This window comes from Biomphalaria glabrata, chromosome 8 (genome assembly GCF_947242115.1).
Source record: "Biomphalaria glabrata chromosome 8, xgBioGlab47.1, whole genome shotgun sequence".
NCBI lineage: Eukaryota > Metazoa > Mollusca > Gastropoda > Planorbidae > Biomphalaria > Biomphalaria glabrata.
The window spans coordinates 5,755,502-5,771,726 of record NC_074718.1 but is presented as its reverse complement, the minus strand read 5'-3'; the positions used below and the strand labels follow the sequence as shown (position 1 = coordinate 5,771,726).

Sequence of the window (16,225 nt, the reverse complement as noted above, 5' to 3'; positions counted from 1 at the left end):
ATGTAATGGTTAATTAGCTATTGGTCTAAACTGCCCAAGGTTGTGACGTCACTGGTCAGGCATTCTATAACGATTAGTCTCGCCCTGGGTCACTTTTTCATGGCTTAATCCAAGGTTGTTAGAAAGGACTGGGCGAGGAGTGCTCCGAGTTTGAACACAAAAGTCCACATTCTCTTTGCTCAATTATCATATTGATGGCTCGAATGAGTCATAACAAAATCTTATGAGGTAAAATAATCAAGGAGAAAAAAAAAAACAATCCCGGATTTCACGTAACAAGCCTAGATTAAGGTTCAAAGGTCATGAAGCCTCTTGAGGAAATCTGGTTTTAGAGTAATCCATCTCTAGAACAAACACAAACTCGTGCGTAATGATTTTATTTTCACAGTTAATCGTCTGCTGGACTCTCTGAAGGAAACGATATTTTTTTTATGGAATTATTTTGGTGTCAGAAGCTTCAGATTAGCGATAGAGTTTGTAGCGTAGACATAGTCTCTCAACTTGAAAATTTCAGATAATTAATATCATAAATTTACTAATATTTAAAATCTAACATCAAAGTATTTTAATTAATTCGGCTTTTTTATGACTGAAGCAAAATTTTTTTCTAAACCAAATAACGTCAGACAAATAGAAAAATAACAGAAAGTGATATCATAAACTGTGGTGGCGATGTAATGTAACTTAAAAATAAGAAAATGAAAAGAAAGAAGATTTGGAGAAATTTTGAAATAAATAGATAAAATAAACAAGGTCAAGGACGAATTATTGTAAGGTCACTGTTGTTAACTGTTAATTAACAATAACTTTCTGCTACAAGCGAAATTTTAATTCTGCAAAACTGAAAAGTGCACACATTTTTTTGTATGGTTTATTAAAATACCTCGCTTTTCAAAACTTGCAGAATTCTATACAACAGGCGCACCAAAAATGTGTTATTTAAAGCGCTTCTCATTTTTCTTTTTAAGAAATTGGTTAATCAAAACATCAATGCCAACATGCTTTAACTTAAAGCTTAATTTTAGTGTTATATATTATAAGAGCAAAATACCAATGACTTAATGACTGAATGATCAAGAGATCTCATCAACTGTCGTACGGATTCGCATGAAATTTCCTTTTTCGTCCTAAGCGCTCACACTGAACCTGACATATCAATGGACGTAAGTGGTGTGTAATGCAAGTAGATCTATAGTGTTGTGCTGGCTACCTGACACCATCTTTAACCATGGGCCGGGGAAATCGATGACTTTCACATTCTCTGTCCCAAAGATCGGAAGGTCTTAAAGGGGAACTTTACTTTTATGTTATAGATTGGCCTCCATGTATGATCATCTCCAATATATCTTTCAGTGTATTCAATTTCGGAGAACTAATTCTATTACAAATAGTTGATGAATATTAAGTCATTATTTTAAGTAGTCATCCTATGATATAAACTCCCCTTCTCAACACTAGTCACACATTTTAGTCTCTTAAAGGACTGTGCAGTTTAAGCCAACTAATGATACATATTAATCATGTGATTTCTAAGCCATTTAAAGTCAAAGTAAAGTAACCCTTTCAGACTTTGCGATCTATAGGGCTCATCTCTTTGTATGGGCTCATCTCTTTGTATGGGTTCATCTCTTTGTATGGGCTCATCTGTTTGTGTGGGCTCATCTCTACCCACACATTTAGTCACATCTACCCACATATTTAGTCACATCTACCCACATATTAAGTCACATCTACCCACATATTTAGTCACATCTACCCACATATTAAGTCACATCTACCCACATATTTAGTCATATCTACCCACATATTTAGTCACATCTACCCACATATTAAGTCACATCTACCCACATATTTAGTCACATCCACCCACATATTTAGTCACATCCACCCACATATTTAGTCACATCTACCCACATATTAAGTCACATTTACACACATATTTAGTCACATCTACACACATATTTAGCCACATCTACCCACATATTTAGCCACATCTACCCACATATTTAGCCACATCTACCCACATATTTAGCCACAATTGCAACATATCCAGGTTAAACAAGCTCTAATATATTTAAAACCCCGAACTTTCCATAAATTTTAGGTGATTTGTTTTCTAAACCCGTAACAATATAGCTTTTGCAGTAGTAAAGTGTTTGAAACCCATATGCGCTCATTGTATATTTATAAAATATTCAACTTTTTAACACCCAGTGGAAAACAATAATTATCTGTTTATATATAAATATATTTTTTGCCTCTAGTGTTATATAATAATAGTTTCAGAATACAGGAATCTTGTTTGTGCTAGCTGGCTCAAATGTCTACATAATAATAAGGTGTTTGATCCTAATCACTTGGAATTAACATTTAGAAAAATAATGGACTTTAGGGTAGAGAATTATCTAGTTTGATTTTTTATATACCTGTACAATGCTCATGTAGTTTTTCAGAAATAGGGTGTTGGGGGTCAGGGATATCTGATATTGTGTTGATTGTTCTGGAGTAGAGTATACTTGTAGCATTTTTCTGTCTTTAGGGGGTTCATTGGTTAGGTATTAAGTCTTTGATATTAAATAATATTTCTATTACTGTTATTATATTTTTAGGTTAATCACTTTTCAATTGTTTATGATTTAATACTTGTGAATTATGATAACTTACAAATAAAAACATATTAAAAAAAAAAGCCCACAAAAGAGCCAAGATGGCCCAAAAAAGAGGCACATAAAGCCCAAAAAAGAGGCACATAAAGCCCACAAAAGAGGCACATAAAGCCCACAAAAGAGGCAAGATGGCCCAAAAAAGAGGCACATAAAGCCCAAAAAAGAGGCACATAAAGCCCACAAAAGAGGCAAGATGGCCCAAAAAAGAGGCACATAAAGCCCAAAAAAGAGGTAAAGAAAAGAGGCCCAAGGCCCAAGGATTCCTATGATGATAAAGCTAAAACTGAATAGCGCAAATTCTGAGGTTTCCTTTAAAAAAAAATAAAAAAAATATTACATTGACAAGTTAACATCTGGAAACCGGTACCTGTCTGTTAACTAGTAGAGACTTCTCTACTAGTGATTTGGGAATAAAGCGGTCATAGAAATAGAGTTCAGACTGTATACAATGGCATGGTACTTATGACTGAGTGATGCACACGAACAATGCTTTGTGTTGATTAGCCGTGGTACATAACAGGAATTCAATCGCTCCAATAAAAACATTTATACTTCTTGGAACCTTTGGGCTTCCGTAGGAAATAAGGACAGATCCTTCCGGAAGAATCCCAAATAACTTCGTTCGTCTACAACGGAGGACAATGGACAACCCAGTGATCGTCAAGTTTGGACAGCTTATGAACAATTTTAACGTGAACTGTTGTGTAGACCGTAAAGTTATGTTAGTGTCTTATGTGTTGTTGGCAAGGTCATCTCTTCAGTACTGAATAAACATAGAAAAATATAAATCCGGCAAATAAACCAATGCACTCTATAAAATGATTATTTAACATCACTATGCCTTTTCTGACAATGAAATTAAATTTAAGCAGTTAATTAGAGGTATGTATGTACCATGTACCAATCCAATGAACAACTATTGTCTCAACTCCTAACATGTATGTTTCAAAATTGAGCGCTGAGGTTGAAATAATAATTCAACTTTTTTTTAAAGCCTTTGAGAGCAAATGCTATAGACAAATGCTACAGACAAAAGATACAGACAAAAGATACAGACAAAGGCTACAGACAAATGCTACAGACAAAGGCTACAGACAAAGGCTACAGACAAAAGCTACAGACAAATGCTACAAACAAATGCTACAGACAAAGGCTACCGACAAATGCTACAAACAAATGCTGGGTATCAGACACCACTGTCAAAAAAAAATCTATGGCCTCATCACAAGGTCCTAGGGGCCCTTGAGGACCTTCCTGCAGGGTACAGTACCAGGAAGAAGAAGAGGAAGACAGAGAGAGCGATGGGAAGACAACATCGAAGAATGGACAGGCCTGTCAGTGAATGAAATTCTATCCACGGCGAAGGACAGAGAGGAATGGAGAAAGATGGTTCACAAACCCTGTGTCTTGTCTGACCGGGAAAAATGGATGGGTTTGGTTACGTGAACTGTCTCAGTACCCTTAGCGGTGTGAGGTATATGTCGTTAGTGTGCGTATTCATGCCTCCATTTGTTGTAAGCTATTGTGGACTATTTCTTGGTATTTATGTGTTAACCTAATTGCATGAAAATCTTCAACTTCAGTCCACTGACAAACGATAGCTTTAAAATATTGTTTCGTTAAAATGCTGGTAAAGTCAAAAGTATAATTTCATTTCAAGCTTACATAATAAATAAATACAAAAAATGTCTTCTTTTATTATAAAGAAACAACGACTGCGTGGGTTGCAGTTCCTTGGAGACTACATTAAATTCAATTTGAATGAAATATTCAAGCAGGGTTATCGTTCGTTGTCGGAAAAAGAAATATGAATAAGATGTTAAAAGATATATTTTGACTAAAGTTTACAAGTAGAATTCAGTGGCGTAGCTATGGTTGAGGGATGGGCGGGGGAATTTGAAAATCCCCCGGGCCCCACTTAAGGGTCCTCCAAAGGAGTGTTCGAATTTTTTTTAAATTAAATATTACGCCATTATCTCATGTCATGCTGTTTAATGTCAAAATGCCGGGGCGCCTAAAGAGGTCAAGCCCCCCGGGCCACAAAAGATGATAAAGTCCTAGCTACGCCACTGGTAGACTTTTTGTTTAAAAAAAATATTTCGTCTGGGTTTTTACATAATGATTTTTGTTTTATAACTTGTAGGATATAGTGGACTGAATGCTGAAGCAAATCAATGGGCCAAACCAGACAAAAAAAAAACGGCGAATTGTCCAGAAAAAGACCTAGTTACCTCGCTTATACGGACTCTATTGTAAAGGCCAGTCAGTCGGGTCAAACTTCTGCATGTGTTCATTTCTCACGCTTTCCATTTTTTCGGATCAAGTAGAAAATGTGCATAAATTATTCACTGTCGATGACAACGCATAAATAAAAACAAACCAAAAAATAACCAATTAGTTAATCAACTGTCGTAATTATTTTTTTTTTAAATATGAAAGATGTAGTAAGCAAACTAAATATGCGCTTTGCAATATATATATATAATTCTCTTTATGGCCCAACCATGTAGACAACTGCAATGAAACATTCATGGAAAGCTAACTTTTATTTCTGCAAGTTGGACAAGAGTTACCCCACGTAACTTTCGCGGTGACAGAAAGCGAGGCCCTTAATAGATATGTACGCTGGAAAGACTACCTACAAATATCTATACGGCCTGTAGCTGGTGTGGACATTCGACAGTTGCACTTGGTGGGACACATATCCCGTATTGGGGGATGGCCACATACCAAGAGTGATTTAAAGCGAGCGTAACAGAGGTGCCCCCGGAAGCACTATAAGGCTTAATTCAGGCACCATTTTGTCCACACTGGCTTATAAGAAAGTAGTTGGAAGAGACAGCTGAAGAGATCAAAAGAAGGTCACTTGACACACATCTGAGGACCAAAGGAAAGCCTTTGTCGAAGACAGGCGTAGACAGGCATAGACGACAAAATGAGAACTTACATATACCCATCTGCGGACAACGCTTTTGTCTGCATTAGATGTTGCAAAATAAGTAGGTCGCAACAAGGTCTTTGTTGTCACGTGTGTATATGAAAAATGCATTTATCTTTAATCTTTGCAATCAAAGACAATATCTTATTAAAAAATTATCTGTTTATTTTTTCCCCATTATGGTGTCACGCCATGAGGGTGTCTGCTATAACTCCTAAAGGATCAACTTAGGTAAGATGGGGTGGGCGTCTGATACAGCGAAATATTGTATCCCTTAAAGTGAGGGGAAATAGTGGTAGAAATTCATGAATGATCCTAAAATGATTGGAAAGTGTGTGTCCACATTATAAATTTTTTGTAAGTAAAATTTTTCAAAAAAAACTTTTTTTTAAAGTAGTGTGTTTAAAAATAAAAGTGTGTGTGTGTGGGTGGTGTGGGGTGTGAACAAGGACCACATTTAAATGTGGGGCCGGTCCTATTTAGAACTTACCCAATGTCTGTAAAAGAAGAGCTACTATCGTCAAAATTTCGCGCACCAGCTTCGTCGTCTGCATTCTTTTCTTTATTGACTTCCTGTCATGCGCACAAGCGAGGTGTTCACTTTATTAATCCGAGATTGGCGTTAAAGGAAGACAGCTGCGCCCTGAATAAATTGAAAACGAGACAAAAAAATTTATGTCAGATTAAACCCAAGAAATAGAAGACAAAAAATATCAAGAAAATCTCCAATGTTAATTTTTTTAAGTAAAATTTTTCAAAAAAAAATATTTTTTTTAAAGTAGTGTGTTTAAAAATAAAATAGAGGGAGATAATGAAATGTCGAGTTTGAATCTGGTGTAGAGGTCACGACAAGAGGAGAAAAAAAAACTTATTGAAAATTTATGTTTGCTTTAGTTTAATGCTGTTTTATAAATATGTTAGCAGCAGTAAATTAAAGCTGTTTTCAGATGTTTGGCATCTTGTTCTAACGTTCCAATGTGTTGTTTAATTTAAGGGAAACGCCGATGGTTTTGACAATTTTTTTTATAGATTGTATGTGTTTTGATTTACAGAAAATGAATAGCTTATTCTTTCCACGGCTGCCTGGTCGTGCGGTTTGCGCACTGGACTGTCGTTCAGATTTATCGATGGTCCAGGGTTCAAACCCTGTCCGCTCCTATCCCCCGTCGTCCTGCGGGAGGTTTGGACTAGGAAGTAATTATCTTCAACTCTGAAGGAACATCCGAAACATGTAAAACATTTTACAAACATTTTACAAACATTATATTTTCAATAATAACTTAGTAATGTAAGTCTTTCTGGCGTAATTGTTCTACACATTAAAAATAGGGGTCAGATTTTCACCGGGTTTCTATGTGGCGTCACACAAACCTTTTAATGTAATCTATTGACCTACTATATAACGGGAAACCATGCAGTAAAGTTTACATTCACTAAGTCTTACCAGCAGGGTCACAGTGAACTAAACGTGCGCCTGGGGCAAGGTACTTTATTGATCCCCCCTCCCCCATTTGACCATGAACCCATATAGGCACCCCTCTGTATGTGACGCCCCCCTGAGGGTAGAGCCCGGGGCATCATGCCCCTTTGCACCCCTCCCCCACTACGCCTCTGCGTGCCAGCTACCATTAGTTGTTTTTTTTTAAGTGTTGTAATGCCGGTAAAATCAGGAAGTTGTCATCTGTCTAGAACCTTCTAACTTACTTGAATTTTTATCATTAGAATTATAAAAATTCATTATTTCTTAATAAATTACATATAGACATAATGGATGGCTACCTGGTCGGTATGCGCGCTAGACTGTCGTTCAGTCGTCGCGATGGTCCTGGGTTCAGACCTTGCCCGTTGTCATATCCCCCGTCGTCCTGCGGGAGGTTTGGACTAGGAAGTAAATTATCTGAAGGAGCATCCGAAACATGTCAAACATTTGACAACTAAAACAGAAATATCCGTATCATTATCAACAATAACTACTCTCTTCTTTATTTACGTTATCCCTCTTTTTATTGGTTTCTATTCACAGTCTCATCTTTCTCTTCATCTCTCTTTCTCAATGTCTCTCTTACCCTCTTATATTCCTACCCCCCCCCCGCACTCCCTCCGTGACTCTTGTTATTTCCATTCCCTTTCCTCTTCTTTCATTCTACCACTTTCTCCCTCAATAAATTGTTCTCCTTCTTGCCTTCCTCCTCTCCTCTCTCTCTCTTTCTGTTTCTTTTTTCTCTTTGTATTTTCTCTTTATCTCTCTCTTTTTTTTTTCTCTTTGTATTTTCTCTTTATCTCTCTCTTTTTCTTTTTTTCTCTTTGTTTTTTTCTCTTTATCTCTCTTTATTATCTCTTTCTCTCTTTATTTCTCTCTTCCTATCTCTTTTTAACTCTGTTTATTTCTCTCTCTTTCTCTCTCCTTTTCTCTATTTTTCTCTCTCTCTTTCTTTCTTTACTCACCTTGTTTTTTTCTCTTTCTCTTTCTCTCTATATTGTCTAATATTGAAACGTGCCTGATCTCTGTGGTACTTTTTTTTTTAATCTCTCTTTAATTCTCGCTTTCTCTCTCCTTTTCTCTTTCTCTCTCTATCTCGCTCGCTTTTTCTCTCTCTCTCTCCCTCTTTCTCTTTCTCTCTCTCTCTCGCTTTCTCTCTCTATATTGTCTCATGTTGAAACGTGCCTGATCTCTGCACAATGTTTGTCTACTTTTGTCGACCAAGAACGTAAGCTTCTGTTACTTTGCTGTTCATGACCTATCCGATATTTCATCACTAGATCTAAACTCCTCTGAAAAGAATGCTCCAGTTAGATCTTGTGACACTGGATCATTATCAACGTATCAACTGGAACTTGACAGGTCGTGATCGCATAGCTAGCATAAACCTGACACCCAAACAACTCATCGTCAGCTAAAACTTTAACAATAGCTCTTAAAAATGTAACACGTAGACCCTTGAGGATCTTAACTCTTTCTCTCCTAACTGATGATACCAACGTTGATTCCACCAGAATGTGGTAAATAATTACGGAGAGAAAGAGTTAAAGAGTTTAGGTGGCTTTTTTAAGGTATCGTATGAGAGATGGTTGTGTTCAAGTTCTTCACAGCTAAAGTCAAGGTGTTGATATCAAATCCCGACGGAACGGATATCAGGTCCGAATCAGAATTTTTTTTTACGATTCATTTCACCAAGGCATCACGAAGCGATAGATAATGACCCGCAAACGCATTCTTTTGTGATATGCACATTGCAGAAAGAGGAAGCGAGGTGGCTGAGCGGTAAAGCGCTTGCCTTTCGAACCGGCCGGTTCGAATCCTGGTGTCGACTGGGATTTTTTATTTCAGGATCATTGAGCGCCTCTGAGTCTAATAAGTACCTGACATTAGTTGGGGAAAAAAGTAAAGGCGGTTGGTCGTTGTGCTGGCCAAATGACATCTTGTTAACCGTTGGCCACAGAAATAGATGACCTTTGCATCATCTGCCCTATAGACCCTGTAAACCCCAATGTCTGAAAGGAGAACTTTACTTTACATTGGAGAAAGAAGCAACGAGATGCTTTTTTTGGTCACTTTTAAGACCAGCCCAGTGGCCAGCGTAGAGGCAGAAAATTGCATCCGAAAAAGACAATGGACTTTTCAGAAATAGGACATATTCTTCTTCTTCTACTTCTAGCCAGCTTTTTGCTGTTGAGCTGTCAGCTCTTTTGCAGACTGTGCCAAGGAAAAATACTGTGCTGTTAATCTGAGGCATAGGCCTACGTTTCAGAACCAAAGTTTATTATCCTATGATGCAACGTAATATAGTAGAGCTCTGTATAAGACACTATTCACTAAGTACATAAGTGTTATTTATATATACGTTTAAATGTGATTTCATCAGTACTCAATAATTAGGTCAAAGACCCATTAAACGCATAATCAGGGCCTGCTCTAACAATTGCGGGCCCTATGCGAAATGGATTGCGCGGGGCCCAGTTTGGTTAGGGATAAGCATAATGTCAAAATTAAGATTTTGTGTTAGAAAATACATTCGTCTTAGCAATAAATTTTTATTAAATGAAAGCTGACAATGCCGTTTTCTTTCACCGCGCGTAGGATTGTACCCCAAAATGACAATTTTGTCTATTTTTCAGGAAATTTGTATGAATTTCAGGAGATTTTAATAATTTCAGGAGATTTCCAGGAGTTTCTGGAAAAAAAACAGGAGACCGCGGAAACCCTTATATATATATATGTTAAAATGGTTAAATTTAATAATGTACACCTAGAATTGGGGGGGGGGGCAATGAAAGGGCGGGGTTCACTGTGACCGCATAGGTTCAGTGGCCTAAGTCCGGTCCTGCGCATAATACGATAGCAATTATAAGTTCTTTAGTTGAAAGGCATGTCTTTCTTTGGATATTTAAAGTATACAGACATAATTCTAACTTAAAAGTTAGCTTGCAGGCTTTTCTTATTTTGAGTCCAAGAACCATAAACAATAGTGTTCTTATCCCACCCACACAGCGTATTAGTACCACTGTATAATTGTCATTCTTTCTATTCACAAGCATCCAGACCTAGTCTATTACGTTCACAGCAAGGGGCTATAACTCATGTGAGAAGAGAAGATTTTAATAATGGACACCGCATGGGGACGTCCGAACGGTCCTAGACGGAGCATTCACCAGCTGACCAGACAGTTCTTTCCACTTTATCCCTTGATGACTGGAGTCTAGTCTTCTTAACCCATTTCTTTGCTCGTGTCCATCTCTGTTTTCTTCATTCCATCTCTATCTTTCTTGTTTCTTTTTTTATCGTCTGTCTTCATTTCCGCCAGTCTATTTCTATCCATGTCTGAGTCTTTTTTTTTTTTTGTTCTCTTTTCACTGTCTTGTTAATTATCTATAGACTTAATATGAGGAGGCGGTAAGTATCGCGAGAGAAAGTAAGAAAGTTTTTTTTCAATCAGTTTCTTTTTCGTTTTCTTGCTTTATTTTTATTTGTATTTTAATTTCGTTAAATCTCTTTCTGTGTCTCTCTGTTTGTCGTTCTCTTTCTTACTTTGGCACTCTTTGTCTCTGTCTCTCTCCATGTCTCTCCTCTCTGTCTGCCTGTCTTTCTCTCTGTGTCGCTCTCTGTGTTTCTCTCTAAGTCTCTGTCAATCTGATTGTCAGTCTTGACTCTGTCTGTCTGTCTCCTCTGTCTGTCTGTCTGTCTCTCTCCTTCTCTCACTGCCTCAGTGTGTTTCGCTCTGTCAATCTCTTTGTCTTTATCTCGCTGCCTCTATCTCCGTCTCTGTCACTCTCTCGGCCTCTCTTTCTCTCTCTCTCTCTTTCTCTCTCTCTCTTTCTCTCTCTCTCTTTAACACACACACACACACTCACACGCATAATAGAGGGAATAGAGAACGATGAGAAGTGAATCGAAATATTTCATATTGAAACAAGGATGTCTTAAAGCTATTTTTTAACGTCTCCAACCCCCCCCCCACCACCACCTCCACCATCCCACATTAGAGTGGGGGGGGGGGGGGGAGTCAATTACAACTTCCCCTTTCCATTTCACATTTCTATTAACCCTTTTTTTTTTTGTTGATTTTTGTTTTGTTTTAGGTGTTGTTTTTTTGTTCTTGTGGAGACAAACTGTGTACTCCATTCTTAGAATCTCCACTTCCAGAGTTTAAAATATTTACACGGAAAGAACGAAAAAAACCTTCATCAACAGATTGCTCCTAAAGAAAAAAAAAATATATTACCCTTCTGACCTCATGGGGGGGGGGGTCAAAAGTTAGGGAAAAAAAATTGCTTCAGGATACAATCATCCGTACGGACTGTTGTATGCCATAGAAACACACACGCACGTTTATGCATGCTAAAAGTGTGTGTGTGTGTGAAAGAGAGAGAGAGAGAGAGAGTGAGTGTGATGAGGGACTTTTAAATAGTAATTAGTACATCATTATTTTTCAAAGCACTCCATCTCTATATGTAGTAGAGCACCTTATAACTCCAACTAATGTTAGTCTCCTGGCATCAATCTCCAGATATATACAACTCCCTTCAGTGGTGTAGCTAGGAATTAGCCATCATTTTGGGGTCCGGGAGGGGGGGCTTGACCTCTTTGGGGGGGCCCATGCATTTTGCGTAATATTTAATTAATATTTAATATGTAGAAAAAATTTCAAACACTCATTTGGGGGGTCCCACTCAAGTGGGGGCCCCGAGGGGATTTTCAAATTCTCCCACCCTAGCTACGCCACTGGCTCCCTTAGAAATAGTTCTGGCACTTATTCTCTTTAAATGTTTCCTTGCTAGATTGACCTTGACCCATCGTTTCTCGAATGCCTTTCCCCCTTGACGTATTCTAGTCTACAGTTTCCTCCCGTGACCCACTACGAATGACGTATTCTAGTCTACAGTTACCTCCCGTGACCCACTACGAATGACGTATTCTAGTCTACAGTTACCTCCCGTGACCCACTACGAATGACGTATTCTAGTCTACAGTTACCTCCCGTGACCCACTATGAATGACGTATTCTAGTCTACAGTTACCTCCCGTGACCCAGTACGAATGACGTTTTCTAGTCTACAGTTACCTCCCGTGACCCACTACGAATGACGTATTCTAGTCTACAGTTACCTCCCGTGACCCACTACGAATGACGTATTCTAGTCTACAGTTACCTCCCGTGACCCACTACGAATGACGTATTCTAGTCTACAGTTACCTCCCGTGACCCACTACGAATGACGTATTCTAGTCTACAGTTACCTCCCGTGACCCAGTACGAATGACGTTTTCTAGTCTACAGTTACCTCCCGTGACCCACTACGAATGACGTATTCTAGTCTACAGTTACCTCCCGTGACCCACTACGAATGACGTATTCTAGTCTACAGTTACCTCCCGTGACCCACTACGAATGACTTATTCTAGTCTACAGTTACCTCCCGTGACCCACTACGAATGACGTATTCTAGTCTACAGTTACCTCCCGTGACCCACTACGAATGACGTATTCTAGTCTACAGTTACCTCCCGTGACCCACTACGAATGACGTATTCTAGTCTACAGTTACCTCCCGTGACCCAGTACGAATGACGTATTCTAGTCTACAGTTACCTCCCGTGACCCACTACGAATGACGTATTCTAGTCTACAGTTACCTCCCGTGACCCACTACGAATGACGTATTCTAGTCTACAGTTACCTCCCGTGACCCACTATGAATGACGTATTCTAGTCTACAGTTACCTCCCGTGACCCAGTACGAATGACGTTTTCTAGTCTACAGTTACCTCCCGTGACCCACTACGAATGACGTATTCTAGTCTACAGTTACCTCCCGTGACCCACTACGAATGACGTATTCTAGTCTACAGTTACCTCCCGTGACCCACTACGAATGACGTATTCTAGTCTACAGTTACCTCCCGTGACCCACTACGAATGACGTATTCTAGTCTACAGTTACCTCCCGTGACCCAGTACGAATGACGTTTTCTAGTCTACAGTTACCTCCCGTGACCCACTACGAATGACGTATTCTAGTCTACAGTTACCTCCCGTGACCCACTACGAATGACGTATTCTAGTCTACAGTTACCTCCCGTGACCCACTACGAATGACTTATTCTAGTCTACAGTTACCTCCCGTGACCCAGTACGAATGACGTTTTCTAGTCTACAGTTACCTCCCGTGACCCACTACGAATGACGTATTCTAGTCTACAGTTACCTCCCGTGACCCACTACGAATGACGTATTCTAGTCTACAGTTACCTCCCGTGACCCACTACGAATGACGTATTCTAGTCTACAGTTACCTCCCGTGACCCACTACGAATGACGTAATTCTAGTCTACAGTTACCTCCCGTTAACTACTGCACTGTCTGTTATGTCTCGAGTTCTCTCCCATTAACAATTGAAACATGAGTTGTTTTGTTTTGTTTTTTTAAGCACAAATTGAGAAATGGTGGTGGGGAAGGGGGGGGGCGTATTATGACCAAATAATTAATGGAAATGTCTTCGATTTCGAAGATTAAGGATGAGTGCAGTGTTTCACGTGACGACTTAGACCCGGTTGCGACATACATATTTTTCCACATCTGATGCAGACAAATGTAGTGTTCGCCGGGGGGTCTATTGTACTTTTCTTAACGTCTACTGCATCTACCGGCTTTTCTTTGATCCTCAATTATGTATGACAAAATATATCTATATCAAATCCTGCGGCTATACTTCAGATTCTTTGGTTTTTTTTTTTTTTTTTTTTTTTGTAATGCACAATCGTAAAACACATTTTCTCACAGATAATAAAGACTATTATTATAATTATTCTGTTGTAAGTGCGTTGATACATGTCATGAAATGGGAGCCAGTGGAGACGCTCTTGATTTCTTCAGCACTTATAAATCTACGGAATTTTTTATTTTTTTTACAATCACTCTATTCAGGTTGCACATTGTTATGTACTAGTTTAGAGAGTAGGTTAGTTTTGTTAGACGAATCTATTGTGTATTGTTTTAGCGACGGTAAAAGTAATGACGTAGTAAGACAGACTAATGACGTAGTAAGACAGACTAATGACGTAGTAAGACAGACTAATGACGTAGTAGACGTAGGCGTCAAGAGAGCAACATGGCGATGGTATAGAAGTAGTTTATTTTGGATGTTAATTAGAAATAGCGACGTTTATAAAGACTGGACGAATTTCCCAGTGATAAATAAAGGTGTCATGTTATAACAGTGAAAGTCGTTCTTAAGTATATTGTTAACGTGTATTGTTCTATATCTAATGAGAAGTAATTAGTAATATAGAAGTGAAGTCAGATTAGATTAGCCCACAACAACATTTATCGTCAAAAAAACAAAAACCTGGAACCTGAGTGGACACGATTCTCGAAAACGGCTCTAACGATTTTCTTTAAAATTTGACAGTTGATGTATATCGGGAAAAGAATTACTAGCTCGCAGCCTCGTTGGCCGCACTGGGAAAACTCTAGTTTGACAGGTTATATTTTTTCAAAGTATAAAATGAAAATCTTTATCTTGAACAGACTACATCTTCAGGTATTTCCGCATGTAGGCTCTATCCATTAAAGATTTTAGTAAAATATAGTTCAGGTGTAAAAAATGTAGTAATTTTTTTTTCATTAAAAGCTAACACTCATTAGTAATTAAGCACAAAATAATCATTTTATAAAGGATGAATTTTATTTTTTTCTAAGTATTTTTTTTTATATCTTTCTTCAGGGACAACCTTTTTTATGACGACGTATAGACTGATTCTATGACATCACATTTCAAGAAAAAATATCCTCTAACCAAAACATGTCAAAGCAAAAAGTACGATTTTGCGTAACGCAAGTTATGACGTCATAAAGGTCATGCCTGTGACTGGAGGTGTTTTATACAAAGTTTACAAGCTCTAGAGTTTACAAGATCAGTGGTGATGCAACGATCGCCCATAAATTATGGGATAGATTGGGCAAGAATTGTTCCTAAGGTGCTAGCTATGGGGGAAGGGGGGGGTAGAGAAGGATCTACTTGAAATAAATCGATACTGTTAAAAATATGGAGTCAATTTAAAAAAAAAGGAAGTTCAAGAAACAACGAAACAAAATTATAATCCATATTTTTTTCTAAATTGATGACTTGCTTTATTTTTTAAAAAGTTCTTTTCTAATAATCATGCATTATGTCTTTATCCTGGGCATTATCTTCGTGATGCCTTTTTAATTAATCTTTTCTTTAAGAATATTTTTATTTTTATTGTTCTATAATCCGTTGTGGGTCTTCCCAAGTTCGATAATCGAAGAAATGAGAGGACGAAATTATTCATAAAGCAATTCAGAAAGCTAAAACAAAAAAATAACAAGGATTGACATTTATAGTTTTGAAGCATGGAAATAACGATACTGCAAAACAACCATTTGATCTCTGTTGTTTTGTGTAGATTCCGCACAAACAATTTTATTTCCTTTGTATGTGTGTGTGTGTGTGTGCGCGCGCGCAGATTCCGCGTAATCGATTTTTATTTCTGTTGTTTTGCGCAGATTCCGCGCAATTCTCAACCAAAATATTAGCAACCCAGAAATGTCACATTCTTTGCAACCCAGAAATGTCACATTCTTTGCAACCCAGAAATGTCACATTTGTGAAACTCCAAGATGTCATTCCCTTCTATCTATGGTGCAGAGAATGTGACGCTCATCTGATCATATGGCAGGCTGTTAACGAGGGTGTCATGTGGTCAGCACAACGACCAACAGACTTCCCCAACTCATGTCAGGCACCCATTCGAGTTGGGTGGACTCAGGGGCGTCAATCCCAAACTCAAAAAGCCCAGAATTCACCGGGAATCGAACTTGGGATCCATTGGTTCGAAAGGTAAGCTCTTGACCATTCTGCCAACATAACGCTCCTACAAAAAAAAAACAACAAAAAAAAACAACAACAACAACCCTGTAATATAGACAATTTTAATATGATATTGTTATAAACCTGGTGGTGGCACAGATGGGGGTAGTGGTGTGTGTGTAGTCAGCCGACGAAAATCGCCCCAGGCCAGCGCTAGACGAGCTGTCAACCGTTACGAGTTACGACGGTCAGCCGAGACGAGTTCGGGAAGGATCGGCGTCGTGAACAGAGC

General features: G+C 38.4%; 1 protein-coding gene across 3 annotated transcripts in view; it reads right to left on the bottom strand.

Moving 5' to 3' along the window:
* LOC106057294 (carbonic anhydrase-related protein 10-like) overlaps positions 1-16,225 on the bottom strand; it is a 112,289-nt gene that overhangs the window by 80,917 nt on the left and 15,147 nt on the right. For all 3 annotated transcript variants that reach the window (XM_056038439.1, XM_056038442.1, XM_056038440.1), the window contains exon 2: positions 6,095-6,247. In XM_056038439.1, coding sequence (XP_055894414.1) covers positions 6,095-6,158 — 64 coding nt within the window. In that variant the 5' untranslated portion in view covers positions 6,159-6,247. The remainder of the gene's footprint in view (positions 1-6,094; positions 6,248-16,225) is intronic.